The sequence below is a fragment of the Ahaetulla prasina genome, chromosome 16 (genome assembly GCF_028640845.1).
Source record: "Ahaetulla prasina isolate Xishuangbanna chromosome 16, ASM2864084v1, whole genome shotgun sequence".
Lineage (NCBI taxonomy): Eukaryota > Metazoa > Chordata > Lepidosauria > Squamata > Colubridae > Ahaetulla > Ahaetulla prasina.
The window spans coordinates 10,690,397-10,708,975 of NC_080554.1; the positions used below are offsets into that span (position 1 = coordinate 10,690,397).

The 18,579-nt window shown below is 46.6% G+C and overlaps 2 protein-coding genes across 3 annotated transcripts in view; one reads left to right on the forward strand and one right to left on the reverse strand.

The window, feature by feature from the left end:
- GOLGA2 (golgin A2) overlaps window positions 1-18,579 on the forward strand; it is a 47,919-nt gene that overhangs the window by 21,077 nt on the left and 8,263 nt on the right. Inside the window, exons 12-25 of the mRNA XM_058159636.1 lie at window positions 791-897; window positions 2,934-2,992; window positions 3,385-3,526; window positions 5,179-5,271; window positions 5,397-5,504; window positions 5,596-5,686; window positions 6,419-6,771; window positions 7,694-7,807; window positions 9,253-9,477; window positions 11,549-11,648; window positions 11,736-11,821; window positions 12,687-12,840; window positions 12,958-13,025; window positions 15,186-15,288. Of these exons, the coding sequence (XP_058015619.1) occupies window positions 791-897; window positions 2,934-2,992; window positions 3,385-3,526; window positions 5,179-5,271; window positions 5,397-5,504; window positions 5,596-5,686; window positions 6,419-6,771; window positions 7,694-7,807; window positions 9,253-9,477; window positions 11,549-11,648; window positions 11,736-11,821; window positions 12,687-12,840; window positions 12,958-13,025; window positions 15,186-15,288 (1,803 nt within the window). The remainder of the gene's footprint in view (window positions 1-790; window positions 898-2,933; window positions 2,993-3,384; window positions 3,527-5,178; window positions 5,272-5,396; window positions 5,505-5,595; window positions 5,687-6,418; window positions 6,772-7,693; window positions 7,808-9,252; window positions 9,478-11,548; window positions 11,649-11,735; window positions 11,822-12,686; window positions 12,841-12,957; window positions 13,026-15,185; window positions 15,289-18,579) is intronic.
- The window catches only part of DNM1 (dynamin 1), a 134,185-nt gene continuing 128,653 nt past the window's right edge, over window positions 13,048-18,579 (reverse strand). The window contains exon 20 of one of the 2 annotated variants that reach the window (XR_009152327.1): window positions 13,048-13,145. Coding sequence is in view for 1 of the 2 variants with exons in the window: in XM_058159600.1 (XP_058015583.1) it covers window positions 13,127-13,145 (19 nt within the window). In the remaining variant the exon portion in view is untranslated. The remainder of the gene's footprint in view (window positions 13,146-18,579) is intronic. The other variant, XM_058159600.1, reaches the window with a different exon arrangement.

Here is an 18,579-nt window from a genome sequence, read left to right on the forward strand (position 1 = left end):
CCTGGAGGCATTAGAGACCTGGCACTTTTCCCCCCACTGCCCAGGATCCCTTTGTCCCATCTTCAAAGAAATCCACTTCGATAGGCTTGAATTTAAACTTATCCCAGCTCCGTTCCTTTTCCTTTTTGATCCTGGAGTTTGTTGACACCAACTTGGGTCCACCTCTGCATTTTGGAGCAACCCAAGTGCTCCTGCATCCTGTTGGCATTATGGGGTTCAGGTGCGCTTGTGTTGTATTTGCGCCCCCCCCCCCCAAGCCGGGGCCCCTGCCAGAAAGTGACTCGGAAAGTGAGGGGAAGGGCCATCAGGACTTACCTCTGGAGCACCGGCTTCCCTGGCTCAGCTCCAGGAGCCAGAGGCAGGCCAAGTGGAGGAGATAACGAGGCCTCCGTCCCCTGACTCTTTCCCCCCCCAGGTCACGCCTCCAGACCCGGCTGATGGCAATCAGGCCTGGCTGGACCCTAGGTTTAGTAGGCAGGAGAGGTGGGAACAACAGAAGCAAGGGTGGGGCAGGCCTAGGAAGTGCTGAGTCATGGAGCCACACCCACAGGATATAAAAGCAGCAAGGGCTGCTATACCACTTCGTGGCAAGTAAATCAACTGCTTAACTAGAGCTGAAGTACTGTTTGTTCCTGGTTGACTCATCGGCATCAAGCGAGATAACAGTTTGCTGCCAGAAGCTGATAGTTGCCGGCTAATGAAGTCATTGCTCGGACTGAGGCGAGGGGGACAGAACAGCTTGGATGCCGGCGCCCCTAATCTTGTTTATTTTTTATTTTTTTTGGGACAGGGGAAGCTGAGGACCTGGCCGCTAGGCTGCAGTCATCCCGCCAGAGAGTCTCAGAAGTGGAATACACTCTCTCCTCTCTCTCCGTTCAGCAGAAGCAGACCGAGAAAGTAAGCATGGGACACTTCCTCTCTTTTCTCCTTGTCGTCTTTGACTTACTTTGTGTGAAATAAGGCCTATTTCCCTGCTCCAAATGCTTGCAAAGCAAGTAGAAATAAGTTGGTGTGGCCTGTTATCCAGCAGCCGAATCAGATGAGGAGGAGGTGTGGGAGTCAGGGCCAGCGTCAAGGCAATTTGAGAGCTCTGGGGGAGGGGAAGAAGGAATGGAGCTGGCAGAGAGAGAGAGAGAGAGGTGGAGCCTGGGCTGTCCATCAGCCCTCAGATGGAGAGTCAACAGCCCCCAGGTCTGGAGGTGGCTGATGAGGAGGAGGAGGAACAGCTGGGTCCAGTACTGATGCAGAAGAATAGAATAGAATTTTTTTATTGGCCAAGTGTGATTGGACACACAAGGAATTTGTCTTGGTGCATATGCTCTCAGTGTACATAAAAGAAAAGATATCTTCATCAAAGTACAACATTTACAACACAATTGATGGTCAGTATATCAATATAAATCATAAGGATTGCCAGCAACAAAGTTACAGTTATACAGTCATAAGTGGAAAGAGATTGGTGATGGGAACAATGAGAAGATTAATAGTAGTGCAGATTCAGTACATAGTTTGACAGTGTTGATGGAATTATTTGTTTAGCAGAGTGATGGCCTTCGGGAAAAAACTGTCCTTGTGTCTAGTTGTTCTGGTGTGCAGTGCTCTATAGCGTCGTTTTGAGGGTAGGAGTTGAAACAGTTTATGTCCAGGATGCGAGGGATCTGCAAATATTTTCACGGCCCTCTTCTTGATTCGTGCAGTATACAGGTCCTCAATGGAAGGCAGGTTGGTAGCAATTATTTTTTCTGCAGTTCTGTTTTTTCTACAGAGGAGAGGAGAGCAGTGGAAGTCTATGGGCCGATCCTTGGGACAGAAGAGCCACCACTGCTAGCAAAGCCCCACCCTAGCTCTGGGGATAAAAGGCAGGGGTCGGAGATGAATAGATGTGGTAGACAACTATTCATCTTCGGGCCAGCCTTGTTAGCCTGCATTGGAGAGAATTAATTTAGTTAACTACAGAGTCGTGTTTGGGAGCCAAGTCAGAACATAAGGGTTTGTTTATTTGTTTTTAAAAATAGCTCTGCCGATCTTACACACTTTGCCTTATCTTTGTCAGCACAGATTAACTCCACGGTTAACTTCAGACCAACCATCAAGTAGTAAACAATATCCCAATCAGGAGGTCTTAACCAAAAAAACCCCTTCTTTCTCCAGCCAAGACCTTTGCTCAACTCTTTAGGGACGAGGAAAGGGGCATTTAATTCAGATAGAGCTGTTAGCATCTTAGCTGCTCTGGCTATACAAGCTATAATATTTCCATGCGGGGGGATGAAGACTGGCAAATATTCAGCTTTTTCTGGCTGAATTTTGCTTCGGCAGAAGTCAGCGGGCAAATTTGCTGTAGAATTCTGCGTAACGGTTTACAAGATCTTGGTGTTTTGTTTTTTTTAAAAAAACCATCCATTCCAATTTTTTTTCAAAGCGGTAAAGGGAATCGGACCAGCCAGTCAATTTAAATTATTTAATAAAATAATGGTATGGTCCAATTTCTTATGGTCCAATTTTATCTAATTGGACCATAAGAAAGGCTGAGCGCCAAAGAATGGAGGCCTTTGAACTCTGGTGCTGGAGAAGACTCCTGCGAGTCCCTTGAACTGCAAGGCGAACAAACAAGTCAGTTCTAGAGGAGATCAACCCTGACTGCTCTTTAGAAGGCCAGATCCTGAAGAGGAAACTGAAATACTGAAATAATGCTGGGAAAGATTGAGGGCAAAAGAAGAAGAGGACGACAGAGAACGAGGTGGCTGGATGGAGTCACTGAAGCAGTAGGCATGACTATATAGAATCCTTAATTTTGACAGTTAAATGGCCATCGCAGGAGGGAGATACTGCAGGTGTTCTCAGTTTCTTACCTGAAGACATTTCTTCCAGTGAAATATTTGTCTTTTTTTTTTTTTAAACGCCTGTTTTGATGGGTTTTCCTTTTTTGACCACAGCACAACAAAGAGCTAGCGAAGGAACGAGATAACCTCAAACTGGAACTGTATAAGCAGAGGTGAGATTCGTCCTTTTTTGCTTTAGCGTTTAGAGGTGAGATTTATCTTTTTTTACTTTAGGGTGATTGTTTGTGGTATTGACTGTAACAGGAGTGGTGCAGTAGCCTAGAGGCGGAACTCTCGCCTCACAATCAGGAGGCTGTGAGTTCGATCCTAGGTAGAGGCAGATATTTCTCACTCTGGGCACACTGAGATTATATCTGCTGAACAAAACTCCACATTGGCGACAGGAAGGGCATCCGGCCAGTAAAACCCTCAGCTCCATTTAATTGCCCAGACTCCACCCCGCAAAGGATTATGGGGTCCTTAAAATAAGATGATGATTGATAGTAACGAATTGAGATCTTCATTTATTTTTATTTTTTTTGGGCTGCTCGCTCGCTTTCCCTAGTAAAACCAACGAAGAACTCAAGCAGCAGACTTCGGAGTTGTCCGAGAAACTGCGCAACCTCATCTCTGAAAATTCAGCCATGAAACTGGACATGGAAGATTTGCACAAGAAACTGGAAATGGCAGAGCTGGTGATTCAGCAGGTATCGGCGTTATTACAACTTGGATGGAATATTCCAGGTGTGGCCTCACTTAAAGGCTTTATAAAGTGGTACTAATCCTTCACGTGATTTTGATTCCGTGCTTCTGTCTATACCAGAGGGTCACTAACTGGTGGTCCGCGAGAAAATTTTGGTGGCCGGCAGAAAAATTATTTGCATTTTTTATATTGCAGTAAATCAGGGGTCCTCAGACTTTGGTCCCTGGGCAGAATACATACAACGAATGGTTGTGAGAGAGCCTCCCCCTTTGGGGTCTTTTTGTGTGGGTCAGAGGGGGGCAGAAATTCCGACTTGGGGTCTGCTTCAGCCTCCTGGTACGGGGCTTTGGGCGAAGGCTGGAGGGAAGGGCCGCTGGTGGCGAAGAGCCGGAGGGCCTTGTTTCAGTGGGACTGCCTCATGGCCTGGAACTGGCTGATCATCTCAGCCCATTAAGCCTCCAGGCGCCTGTACCGGGCCTTGCACTCCCGCAGGTCTTTCCTCTGCTTGGAAAGCCTATGCTCGTAGTCCTCAGTGAGGTGCTTCTGCTGAGCCTCCTTCTCAGTCAGATCCAATTTGAACTGAGCTAGCTGTTTCGCCAACTCTTTCTCGTGGTGGCTGCTTAGCTCGAACAACTGCTTCCTGTTGGGGCCCTAAGGATCCTGGGAAGGCAAGGAGTGGCTGGGAGGGGCGAGTAGAAGCTGGCGAGGCAACCCTCCATGTGAGTGACATCGAGTTGGCGACGCCCACCCAGTCACATGACCACCTAGCCACCCCCACCCAACCGATTATAGACAGATCATATTAGTGGTCCGCAGGATTTAAAATTATGAATTTAGTGGTCCCTAGGTCCGAAAGGTTGGTGACCCCTGGTTTATACAACCAAGGATTGTGTTGGCTTTTTTTGGCTGCTGCCGCACACAGCTGGCTCATCTTTAAGCGCTCGTCCACTAGGACTCCAAGATCCCTCTCACAGTTAACTTTTTGAGCCAGGGTTCACCTACTCTGTCCTTGTACCTTTGGTTTTTTCCTGCCTAGGTGTAAAAACCTTGCTTTTCTCTGCATTCAATTTCATGTTGTTGTTTTTTTTATTTGCATTTATATCCCACCCTTCTCCAAAGACTCAGGGAGGCTTACACTGTGTTAAGAAATAGTCTTCATCCATTTGTATATTATATACAAAGTCAACTTATTGCCCCCAACAATCTGGGTCCTCATTTTACCTACTTTATAAAGGATGGAAGGCTGAGTCAACCTTGGGCCTGGTGGGACTTGAACCTGCCTGGTGGGACTTGAACCTGCAATAATTGCAAGCAGCTGCTGTTAATAACAGACTGCATTAGTCTGTTGAGCCCCCAGATAGAGCTCATTGTTGGGTAGAACCCATTGTTCAAGTCCATCAAGGCCTTTTTGGATCCTGAACCTTATTTTCTGGGGTGCTGATTCCTTGTAGCCTTCCCCCCGCCTCCAAGAATTGTATGAAGTAGGCTATGCTAAGCCACCTGAGTCTCCGTAATTCACTGCTCTAATTAATGCTGCACTCTGGACCTCACCTTGACAAATCTTTCTCAGACAAGGGGAGAGAAGAAAATGGCACAAGAAGGACTCGGATAACTATATGTGTGGGTTTTTTGTTTTTTTTTACCCCCTTCTGCTAGTTTTCAAGCCAACCAGGAATCTCAGATGCTACTGCTCAGCAGCTTCAGGCCGCCCTGGAAGAAAGAGCCAACTTAGAAAGCCAAATCGCCCAGGTAAGGTGGATGTTCAAAAAAAAAAAAAAGAAGGCCAGAGATTTGGCCTTGATGGCAGTTAAGTCCTTTGAGAATCTGATTCGCACCCACCGGACTCTTCTCTTTCCGTCTTCTCCGCTGAGCAGCTGTCGGAGTCTCTGCAGAAGCTGCAAGCCGAACGCGATCAATACGTCCTGCGCCTGAAGGAGGAAGGCAACATCTGGCAACAGCGAGTCGAGCTCCTCTCCGAACAGGTGAGGACTATACGTGGGAGATCTTTTGCGGGATCTCTAACGTTTTGGGAGGCTGCCCTTCCAGCTTGGTACAAACTGGGTTTGCCCACAGGTCCGGACGCTGATGGGAGAGAAAGAACTTGGCGAGATTCGAATTGGGGAGCTGGAGACCAACCTCTCGGAGCTGCTCAGCAGTCAGTCAGGTAAATGCCGGCATTCGCAGCCAACAAAATACCTCCTTCCAGTCACCTGATTCTTCTAAGTTGGGGCGCGGTGGCTTAGTGACACTGGAGATGATCTTGGCTCCAGCGGTTCGAGTCCCAAGATGGTGTCAGGGACAGAGAGTGGGAAGATCTGGAGGGCCGTTATGTCTCCAGCTAGACCAGCGGTTCTCAACCTGTGGGTCGGGACCCCATTGGGGGTCGAATGACGATTTGCCAGTGGTCGCCTAAGACCATCGGAAATATGAGAAATATACTTGCGAGTCGAAGAATCGCGCTCCAATGGTTGACTCCACAAGCCAGCTGCAGGCTCTTCAAATCGCTAGCCGAATTCGGCTTCAGGCCTGATCAATTAAAAAAGAGAGAAATCTTTGCTCTGATGTCTCCCTCTCAAGCCAGCTGCAATCACTCCCAATCGCTAGCCTAATCTGGCTTCAGGCTCAATAAACTTAATAGGGGAGGAGTCTCCGCTTTAATGCCTCCGTGCTCAAGGCAATCGCAAGCAGTTCAGATCGCTAGCCAATACGGCTTCAGGGGCGATAAATTCAAATAATTTTATGATTGGGGGTCGCCACATCGTGGGGAATTGTATTAAAGGGGTCGCAGCACTATAAAGGTTGAGAACCACTGATCTAGACCTTGCCATTAGAGTCGGCTTGATCCAAGGATGTTAGGCGTCAATGAACCGCCTTTCTTCCCCGCTGGATTCAATAGCGGTGAAGGCCCAGGAAACCCAGCCCGTCCCTGCTGCCCCGGGGCCTTCGCCAACGGAAGTGCGCCTTCAAGAGGAGCTGGCCCGGCTGGAGAAGGAGAAGGAGGAGCTGCTGGAGCGATGGCAGACCCAGGTGCGAGACAACGGGCAGCTGAGCCAGCTCAACCAGGAGCAGGAGGAGCGGCTCCAAGAGCTGGAGAAGGCCTTGCAGCGCTACAGCGAGGAGGCCGTCGACAAGCAGCAGATCTTGGAGAACATGCAGAGCGACAAAGCCACCATCAGCCGGGCTTTGACTCAGAACCGAGCTGATATTCAATGCAATGCAAGTCTCCGAAGACTCAGGGCGGCTTACACTGTGTCAAGCAATAGTCTTCATCCATTTGTATATTATATACAAAGTCAACTTTTATTGCCCCCAACAATCTGGGTCCTCATTTTACCTACCTTATAAAGGATGGAAGGCTGAGTCAACCTTGGGCCTGGTGGGACTTGAACCTGCAGTAATTGCAAGCAGCTGCTGTTAATAACAGACAGACTTAGTCTGCTGAGCCACCAGAGGACCCTATTTATGGAGAGGAAGTCTAAAACGGACTCTCCAACCTTGGCAACGTTAAACCTGATGGACTTCATCTCCCAGAATTCCCCAGCCAGCTTTGCTTTGCTGGCTGGGAATTCTGGGAGTTGAAGTCCTCCAGGCTTAAAGTTGCCAAGGTTGAAGACCCCTGGTCTAAAAGATTATTTGCTTAGGTCTGTTACATTTGCCTCCTTTAACTTTCTTTCCTCCCCCTCCCCCCCCCCCCAAAAAAAATCCCTCAAGGTAGCCACTAAACATCTCTCATCGGTTTGATTTGGGTACAGGTAGACCTCAACTTAAGAGCAGTTCGCTTAATGACCATTCGAAGTTAACAATGTCACTGAAAAAAGCGACTTTATATGACCATTTTTCACCCTTGTGACCGTTGTAGCATCCCCATGGTCACGTGCTGCTTGACAAGTGACTCACATTTATGACCGTTTCAGTGTCTCTTTAAGAGTCACGTGATCCCCTTTTGAGACCTCCTGACAAGCCAAGTCCAGGGCGGGAAGCCCGATTCACTTAACGACCGTGTGACTAGTTTTAACAACGGCAGCGATTCACTTAACAGATGCGGCAAGAAAATGTGGCAAATTAACAAATTTCTCACTCAGCCGCCTAAATATTGGGCTCGGTCACGGTCGTAAGTCGAGGCCTACCTGTATTTCCCTTGAACCATCTCTTCCCTTTCCTCTCCTTTCAGACCAACGAGAACATGGAGATCGCAAGTGCCTTGCAGTCTGAACAGCACGTGAAGAAGCAGCTGGCCAAGAAACTGGGAGAACTTCAGGAGAAGCTGGTGGACTTTAAGGAGAAGGCAAGGCTCTTTGGACTTCTAGGGTCCTGAGTCCAGTCTGGCTTTTACCCTGGGAGCAGAACTATTTTGCACAGGTGGCAAAATAGTTGATTTTGATTTTGGGGGTTAGGCTGCGTAGTGCAGCTTTCCAACACAAGAATTTGGAACTTCTTGACTCATGGGAATCCAGCTCCTTGCTGTCAGACCATTGCTGTTTGTTGATTGTCCCTGCAATTGTTTGCAATTTATTTTTGTCAATCATATGTAAGATAACAGGTAAAAATATAAACATAATTTGGAGACATGAAAAGAGTAAGTAAAAAAGGAATATTAGGACAGGGATGGAAGGCACGCTGGTGCTCTTATGCACGCCCCTTACAGACCTCTTAGGAATGGGGTGAGGTCAACAGTAGACAGTCTAAGGTTAAAGTTTTGGGGGTTTGGGGAAGAAACCACAGAGTCAGGTAGTGCATTCCAGGCATTGACCATTCTGTTGCTGAAGTCGTATTTTCTGCAATCAAGTTTGTAGTGGTTTACCATGAGTTTGTATCTATTATTTGCTCATGTATTGTTTCTGTTGAAGCTGAAGTAGTCATTGACAGGTAGGATATTGTGGTAGATAATTTTATGTACTATGCTTCGGTTAGATTGAAGTCGGCATAGTTCTAAGTTGTCTAAGCCCCAAAAGCCCAATCCTCCGTCTTTGACTAGGGTAGTGATATGGCAAATCTTTTCGGCACCAGGTGCCGAAAAGGGAGCGTGCACACATGCTCGTTGGGCCCGCAACCTGGAAAAGGAGCTGCCCAGAGGGCCTGCGCGAAATGAACTTTTGGTTTCCGGCGTGTGTATGCACACCAGCCAGCTGGTCTTCCAGTTTTCAGACGATCAGCTGGCTGGCGTGCATTCACGCACCAGAAACTGGAAAACCAGCTCTTCCAGTTTCCGGTACTGCTGCATGCACAAAGGCCAGTTGATCGTCACACGCTCATGCGCGCCAGAAACCCAGAAGAGGAACAGGTGACATGGCTCTGCATGCCGCTTCGGGCACGTCTTTGCCATAGGTCCGCCATCCCAGGACTAGGGTTTCTCAGCGCTGGCCCCTTTAAGATAGGTGGACTTCGACTCCCAGAATTCCATGGCGGCTGGGAAACTCTGGGAGTTGAAGTCCACCAATCTTATAGTTGCCAAGGTTGAACCCACTCTGTGGTCTGGATTTTGGGGGGAAGCAAAATTGATCATCTTCTTAAACATGAAATGATGGCTGAGATGCCCTCAAACTAGGGAGAATTAGTTTTGGGGAGCGGGGAGAATCTTGGGGAAGGCAATATGTCACCCTTGATTGGGTTTAAGTTTGACCCTCGTGATGTTGGCAGGAGAGTTTCACCTTCTATACATAGTTATGGGAGACGGCGGGAAGGGATGTTGTTGGATGAGATCTTCGTTCACTGGGTCTTGTTCCATCCAAGATGGCGCTGAAGACCCACGAAGCTCAGGACTTCCAGGACCAGAGGGACCAGTATTTGGCCCACCTCCAGCAATACACCGCAGCCTATCAGCAGCTGACCGTTGAGAAGGAGGAGCTACACAAAAAGTATCTCCTGCAAACCCAGCTCATGGACCGTCTGCAGCACGAGGAAGTCCAAGGCAAGGTGAACGCCGAAATGCACTTCAAAGAACTTCAGAAAGCTAAGGTGAGCCCTGCAGATTTGACCTCTGGATTCTCTTTTGGGAAAGCCAACAGATAGATCTGGCTAGCACTGATGAGGTTCCCTAGTTGGGTCATGAAACGTCTGCAAAAAACCAGCCAAGTTCAGAAAGCATCAAGGACCCCACAGTCGTCCTCCTCTTCAAAGATCCCACTCTCTTTATTCGCTGATGAAGTTCCCTAGTTGGGTCATGAAACGTCTGCCAGAAAACCACCCAGCTCAGAGAGCACTGAGGACCCCATGATTAGATCTAAGCTTGAGAGCATCGGCACCATCCAGATTCTCTACCAGGCGGAAGCCGATGGTTGCGAAGGGTTGATGTGCCTTCAGATTGCTCTCTCCATCTTCAACGCAGGGATATTATTTGGCATTTGTCGGCCACCATATCGTGTCAAGCATGGAGGGGGCCAGACCAGAGAAAGGGCAAAAAACGCTGTCCATCAACCTCCAGCTTGAGTATCCAAAATAAACATCCAGGATCATTTCAGTTGTGAAAAGCTTACTGTTTATTGAATACATAGCGTAGGAATGGTGAGGTAAAACCGACTGAATTTCTTTTCTTTTTTTTAATGAAAAAGAACAACAATACATAACATACATCGACATAAAACATATATTCCTTCTTTACATCAGCTTTGTTTCCTTATTCTTCTCATATTTACATCCTTATTCCCCCTCTCGTTTCATTTATCTTTTTTGTCCCGTTCTTTCTTACTTCTTTTTATCTTCTATCTATCCTTCTGACTATTCATTTTCTTTCCATACATTGCCATTTTATATACAGGTATATATAAGCTTTTCACCTTTTTTCATCATCGAGTATTTCTAGTCTCTAGCCAATTATACAATTCGTTCCATACTATGTAACATTCCGACTCTTCTTTTTCTTTTAACTCTTTTGTTAGTTTATCCATCTCAACACAGTCCCAAGATTTTCTTTATCCCTTCTCCGTTGGTATAGTCTCGTTTTTCCACTTCTGTGCGTATACTATTCTGGCAGCTGTTATTATATGTAGAATTAAGTATCCTATTTCTTTGCTGTATTTCGTGTTGAATCTTCCCAGCAGGAAGGTCTCTGGTTTCTAGTCTGTATGTTGATTAGTTATTTCTTCCAGCCACTTTTTAATTTTAACCCAGAATTTTTTCGCTGTGCTATTGCTATAAGCCAGTGGTAGTCAACCAGGTTCCTACCGCCCACTAGTGGGCGTTCCAGCTTTCACGGTGGGCGGTAGGGGTTTTGTCCGATACTGAAGCATTTTCCTTTTTTTTAATTTAATTGACTTTTAAAAAAAATTCATAGCATTATTTAAAAACATTTTCATTAGGTTTTTCATAAAATTCCATGTGACAATTTAAATTTCTAAAATATACTATTGGTATCGCCCGCATATAAGTTTAGTTCACGTTACGTAAGTGAAACTAAATGGCGCTATAGTGCGACCCCAAAGAAAAGAGCCTCGTCCCAGTATAGCTCGCGCATCTCCCCCCACACCACCCAGTTGTAATAGAAAAGCAGAGCTGGTAGCCGGCGCCCCCCCACCCCCACCCCAATCCACGATGTGCGAGAGGGATGTGCAGACGACGATACACGGTGTAGTACTGTGGAACCAGTGGGCAGTTAGAAAATTTACTACTAACAGAGATACAAAAGTGGGCGGTAGGTATAAAAAGGTTTACCCCTGATGTAGACTGTATTAAAAAGTCCTCTTCATCATGGGAACCATCTGCCGCCTTCTACACACCGGGTGATTTGATCTTGAAAGGTTTCCAGAGTTTTCCAAGCTCCCATTGAACTGAAGACGTTTCGTTTCTCCAAATTAACCCATTCATAGTCAACATCCCCCCCTCCCTTATTCTAATCAGAGGTTGAGATGAAGAGTCACGTAGCTGCCCATGTTTCACTCTTGACATTAGCTTTGGTGAAAAACGGGAAAGATTAAGAGATTCCTAGATTTCTTTTACAAACATTGCGGGAGTAATTTGGCCAGGATTGTTCTCAACCTCCTGATGTAAAGTTGAACACTTGCTGAAAAAAGACCCTTCCTGTCCCTGACAGAAAACCCTGGAATCCTTTTCTAAGGAGAACAAGGAGCTTCAAGCCCAGGTCACCCAACTCATGGCTGAACTGGACGAAAGGATGCTTCCCAGGGCCCAAGGTGAGTAGGATTGGGACGGGATGAAGCACGGACTGTCAGATCCCAGCGAAAGGTGATTCCTACCCATCCTCTCTTGTGGCTTTGCAGGGGATGGAGTGGAAGCGGCCGAGTTTGTGGACTCGAGGACTTCTCAGCTCAGCATTCCGGAGGATTTCGAGAGTAAAGAGGAAATGGTGAGCCCCTCCGTTCTCCTCCTTTGCCATTGTTGTGGCCTGCCAGCAGAGCTGGCAGCAGATTCGGAGGTTGGGGAGGAACATGGGCTAGTCCTGGAGTCTGGGGAAAGCTCTGAAGAGGGCTCTGCGTCAGAGGCAGAGAGGGGGCCAGGGCCATCTGACAGTTGTCTGCTGCCTTCGGAGTCAGACATCAGTGAGGCAGACGAACAGCTTCAGCCTGTTCCCAGTGTATGCATGCGCAGAGTTGCCAGACAAAGGGAACAGCTAAGGAACAAGGGTCAACTCAGGAGTAAGGCCACAGGTGGATGGTGAAGGGTCCCTCCCAGAGGGAATAAAAGAGGAGCGAAAGGGGAGTGGAGTTTGCAGGAGACAATTAGTTCGCTGAATTGGTTCATGGCTCCTTGCCAAGATTTGAAGATATCGTCCTGGCAGCTCCCCAAGCCAGATAAGGTCTGTGACTGTAAATTCTCCCTTGAAAGACTTTGCTGGATGTGAATGAGAGGAATTCACAGGAACTTAATAAAAAGGGGTTTTTGTCGGGACCAGGAGCCTGCTTCGTGGTTTGGGGAAGCCCAGGTCAGAACAGCCGTTTGCGCTGTTGCCTGAATTGCGATCACAAGGGCAGTGCAAAAGTCACGAGGGCCACTGCAAGTCAAAAGTGGCTTTTTCCGAAGCTGTCATAACTCCGGTCCGTTAAACCAACGGTCGTAAGTCGAGGGGAGGTCAGCCACGAGAGTGGCTGGGCTGGGAGGAAGCATGGTCCTCAATCCCAGCCACCCTCATGCTTCCTAAGGGCCGCAGAGTTTGAAGTTTGAAATTTATAGCCGTGCCGCCCCACTCAAATCACCCAGCCTTCCTTTCCTAGGTGGCTTTCTTGACCTCCGCCGTGTCCCAAGCGGAGGGCGAGCGCGAAGAGATCAGACACCAGCTGATGGAAAAGAAAAGACAATGCAGGGAGCTGTTGCAGCAGATAGCTAGCCTCAAGAAGGAGCAGCAGCTGCAGCTCACGTCCACAGGAGGTAAGAGACCCAAACTGGAGAGGGAGACCCCTCCCCACCAGCCTCCCTCCTTGGGCTGTGCTTTGGCAAAGATCTTGTGCTTCTGTGGCTCTCACACTCCACCTCTCACCATTTCAGGCTCCGATGCCGATTCGGTTCCAGGAGAAGTTCACGAAGCCTTGAAAAGCGCCATGGAGAAGCTGCAGGTGAGCCTTTGGGAGACTCCTGATGCCGACATGACGGTAATTCCGGGGTCTGCGATGCTCTCTGAGCTGAGTGGTTTTCTTGTAGGCATTTCGTGTCCCAACTAGCTAGCGGCATCAACGCTAGAAGGGAGAGAGAGAGCAAATCCCACATCTTTCTAACATTGTTACCTAGTTGGCGAGTGAATTGTTTTCAAGAAAACAATCAAGCTCAAGAGAGCATGAAGGACCACACAGTTGTTGTCGTCCTCCTCCTTCTCCTCCCCCCATATACCCCATTCCCTCCTAGTACTGATGATGTTATCTACTTGGGTCATGAGAAGTCTGTAAAAAACCCCACCAAGCTCAGAGGGCGCCAAGAACCCCTCAGTTCAACCCTGAGCTACAAATACTCTCTCCTGTTATGATAACTGAATTATCTTCGCCCAGGATAAATTCCAAGGAAGCTCCACCTTGCTTCAATTTTAAATAACCGCAACTCAAGTCGTTGTAAGGTACCATGTTACCTTTCAAGAGGCTCCAGGCCTCTGCTTGAAGATCCATTTTGAAAATCTCTGGCCTGCTTCTCAGTGGAAGCGACGGAAGCCCTTTCCCTCTTGACTGATCTCTTCCCGGAACAAAGTTCAAGAGACACTTCCAAGAATGACTTCCTAAACTAGCATCCTTTGGATGAAGATACTTGGGGAATAATCCTTGTCAGGAGAATTGTGGCTGTCTCCAGAAGGTGGCATTCAGCTGGTTCAAACCGGTTCGCCCAAACCAGTAGTGGAAATCCCAGCTCTATGCCATCCTATTTAGGTGTTGTGACCCAGGCCCAAGTACGTAGTAGGAAGCTCAGTCCATGGAAAAAAACAACGTTATTTGAACAGCTGAGAATTACTTCATTCCCAGCCTCGTTCAACTCATATTAAAGCAAATTCCTCCCAACACAAATTCTTCAGTCCTGTCGCAAACCTTGGTCCAATTTGGCAAACTGCCAAAGGCTTTTCTTGGCAAAAGTTCAGAAGACACCGATACAAAAATAAATGCAACAAGACAAAGCTATCAACATTGTTTTCCGGCAAAGAGCCCAAATGCCGTTGCTGGTCTTTTAAGCCTTATGGGAGGGGTCAATCATCTCTTGGCCCTACTCCTGAGTTGTCTTCTCTGCTTGAAGGCCCATTTTGAAAATCTCTGGCCCGCTTCTCAGTAGAAGCGACGGAAGCCCTTTCCCTCTTGACTGATCTCTTCCCGGAACAAAGTTCAAGAGACACTTCCAAGAATGACTTCCTAAACTAGCATCCTTTGGATGAAGATACTTGGGGAATAATCCTTGTCGGGAGAATTGTGGCTGTCTCCAGAAGGTGGCATTCAGCTGGTTCAAACCGGTTCGCCCAAACCGGTAGTGGAAATCCCAGCTCTATGCCATCCTATTTAGGTGTTGTGACCCAGGCCCAAGTACGTAATAGGAAGCTCAGTCCATGAAAAAAAACAACGTTATTTGAACAGCTGAGAATTACTTCATTCCCAGCCTCGTTCAACTCATATTAAAGCAAATTCCTCCCAACACAAATTCTTCAGTCCTGTCGCAAACCTTGGTCCAATTTGGCAAACTGCCAAAGGCCTTTCTTGGCAAAAGTTCAGAAGACACCGATACAAAAATAAATGCAACAAGACAAAGCTATCAACATTGTTTTCCGGCAAAGAGCCCAAACGCCGTTGCTGGTCTTTTAAGCCTTATGGGAGGGGTCAATCATCTCTTGGCCCTACTCCTGAGTTGTCTTCTTTGCTTGAGCCGCTCTTGCCTTCTGGAAGCTCTTCTCATGCGTGCATTAGGAACAGGCTCCTCCTGTTCCTCTGCCTCACTACTATCAGTCTCTGGAGGCTCTGGAGTCTGCACCTCATTCCCCGATGGCCCTGGTCCCAGTTCTGCCTCATCGCTGTCCGACTCCATTGCCAGCTTCACAGGCTGCTGGCAGACCACAACACTAGGCACGTTTTTGAGGCCAGGCGCATGCGCAGAAGGCCGTGTGGACATGTGTGGACGGAGTGTGTGTGAGCGAAGAGACCTCGCTCGTGCACTCACATTTGCGAACCGGTAGGGAAAATAAGTGAGTGCCACCCCTGCTGTGTCTTCCCCTCCTTTCACCCGCACAATCTCCTCTTGTCTGCTCTACCTTGTAGCTCCGGTTCACGGACCTGATGCGCGAGAAGGCGGAGCTGAAAGAGCGCATGGAAGAACTGGAGCACCACTGCATCCAGCTGTCCGGAGAAACGGACACTATAGGTAACCCTTGGCCCGTCTTGTCTGATAAATCTAGCGTGATCATTTTGCTTGAACGTTGCGCGCTATCCAACAAAAAGGAAACTCAGTGGTGAAAAAAGGAAAGTTCTACATTTAGGCAAGAAATGTCGTATGTCAGGCTACCTCCGACTATAATTAGGAAAGAATACACCTTGACTTCATTTGGAACAAAGACAAGTACTTTTACTTTTTACAATCATGATAGCAGCCAAGCTAAGTTGGAACTGAGACAAAATATGGTTAACATATCATATCCCCCCATTTGTCCCTCCTCCTCCAGGAGGTCAGGCTGGTTTGGTCCAATGCCAGCTTCTTCTCAGCCCCTCGTGGTAATCTTCTTCCACAGGTCTCTAGATGTCAGTCATCTTAGGAATGCAGTGTCTGTTAGAAAAACGCGCGCTGATAACACTCAGTCGTTAATCATCCCTCCCCCCTGTTATGTCAGCCGACACTCTTAATAGGCTCCTTTCCCTTACCCTGTACGGTGGTATGATACATCTCATTTCCTAAAGAGTTTTATAATACAGAAATAAACATTTTACATTCTATCTACTGATATAATCATTCAAAGCATATGAAGATTGGAGTGGAGGCTGACATTCGCCCTCCTGCAACAAGGACGTCAGTCCTAGAAAGAAAAAAGAGAAGTTAGGGTTTGTCAGGATATTTTTTATAGAATTGTGCTATCTTTTCCGATGCACGAACATCTTCTTTGTTCACCCATTCAGCTTCGGATAATGAGAAGTGTTTCCAGGAAATAAGATATTGAATTTTATTTCTATGTTTTCTTGAATCTAAAATTTCTTTTATTTCAAAGTGTTGTTCTCCTCTATGAGAATTGGTATAGGAGGGGTGTACGGTTAGGACGGAAAGCAGACGTGTGTTCAGGTTTCAGCAAACTCACATGGAAAACGGGTGGATTCTCCTAAGTGTTTTTGGTAAATCTAGTTGTACCGTCACGGGTTGATGATTTTACTATGGGGAAAGGTCCCACATATTTGGGTCCAAGTTTCTTAGATTTCTGAGTGGTTTGAAGATATTTGGTGGAAAGATAAACCTTATCGCCCACTTGATATTGTTCTCAGGGACCTTTTTATCTGCTTGTTTTTTATGCGCACGATGAGCGTCGTCGATCGCTTTGCGAGTCATTTTCCATGTGCTTTGTATTTGATCTATCCATTCTGACAAAGAGGAAACAGTAGTTTTTTCCTTTGGGAGTTCCGAGATAGGAACAAAATCTTGACCTGAAGCTATTTTAAAAGGAGTAAATCCCGTGCTACTATGAATTGAGTTGTTGTAGGCAACTTCAGCAAAAGGTAAGAGATCTGCCCAATTGTCTTGCTGGTAGTTAACATAACACCGCAGATATTGTTCTAGTACAGAGTTCGAACGTTCACAGCTTCCATTAGTTTGGGGATGATGGGAGGAGCTCAATCCTTGGGCGGAGCCAATGAGTCGTAAAAATTCTCTCCAAAATTGAGAAGTGAATTGAACTCCTCGATCTGAAATGATACGATCAGGAACTCCGTGGAGTCTATAAATGTGTTGTACAAACAACTTTGCTAGAGTCTTTGAGGAGGGTATTTTTGAACATGGAATAAAATGAACTTGTTTGGAGAAAAGGTCAGTTACCACCCATATAACAGTATTGCCTGAACTTTCAGATAATTCCACTATGAAATCCATGGATATTTCTTTCCATGGGGTTCCTGGTCTGGCTACCGTTTGAAGTAGTCCAGGAGGTTTTCCCGGAGGCCTTTTGGATGATGCGCAAATAGGACAACTTGCTACATATGCTTGAATGTCTTTTTTAAGACTTGGCCACCAAAATTGTCTTTTAAGAAGATGTAAAGTTTTCACAAATCCAAAATGTCCTGCCATTTTGGCATCATGGCATCGTTGTAGGATGGTTTCTCTGAGTGATAGAGGAATATATAGTTTTGTTCCAATCCAAGCTAGTCCATCACGGAGTGTGCATTCATGGGAATGCGTTAAGTACCAGTCATCGGTGTTTAAAGCTTCTTTAAACGACTTGGTCAGTTCATCTGGGAGCGAGGGGTCAGCCTTGGAGTGGCTTCTAGTTATTGCTGGGGCTGCCAACTGTTGCACGGGAAGTATTGGTCGAACCACCTCGGAACGAGTGCAATTGTATTGGGGCAAACGTGAGAGAGCATCCGCTAAGAAGTTTTTCCCCCCAGGAATGTAATGTAAAGTAAAATTAAAACGGTTAAAATATTGAGACCAGCGAGCTTGTTTAGGTGAAAGTTTTCTAGGAGTCTTTAGAGCTTCTAGATTTTTGTGATCAGTCCAAACTTCAAAAGGATGATTTGAACCCTCTAAGAATTGTCTCCATGTCCGTAGAGCCCAATGAACTGCAAATGCTTCCTTTTCCCAAATAGCCCATCGTCTTTCAGTTTCAGTCAATTTTCGCGAAGTGAAAGCACAGGGTTGTAGTTTACCATCAGTATTGTTTTGGAGCAAAACGGCTCCGACTGCTACATCACTTGCATCAGCTTGTATTACAAAAGGAACATCCATGTCAGGGTGCTTTAAAATAGGTTCGGCGGCAAAGAGTCGTTTCAATTTTTCAAATGCTGCCTGACATTCCATTGTCCATTCGAGAGGTAATGATGGTTTGGGTTTCGTGTCTCCTTTAGTTTTCAAGAGGTTGGTGATTGGTAAAGCAATTTGAGCAAAGGAGGGGATGAATTGACGATAGAAATTTGCGAATCCTAAAAAACTTTGGAGTTGCTTGCGTGTGCGTGGGGGGGCCCATTCCAAGACAGCTTTCACTTTTTCTGGATCCATTTCTAACCCATCAGCTGAAATGCGATATCCTAAATAGTCTATTTTGGTTTGATGGAAATCACATTTGGATAGCTTGCAATATAGTTCTGCAGATAATAACTTTTGAGAACAGCTCTTACTAATTTAATATGTTCTTCCATTGTTTCTGTATAGATAAGTATGTCGTCAAGGTAGACAAGAACTCCTTTGAAGAGATGCTGATGGAGTATTTCATTAATTAGTTGCATAAAAACTGCGGGCGCCCCCTGCAGTCCAAAGGGCAGTACTCGAAACTGGAAACATCCTAGTGGACAGTTGAAAGCGGTTTTCCATTCATCCCCCTCTTTTATACGAACTCTGTAGTAGGCTTCTCGCAGGTCCAGTTTGGTGAAGAATTTTCCCTTCGCTAAATGTGCTAACATATCTTTCATGAGTGGCATGGGTATATGTTTTCAAGACACGCGCTTAGGTTCCTATAGTCAACTA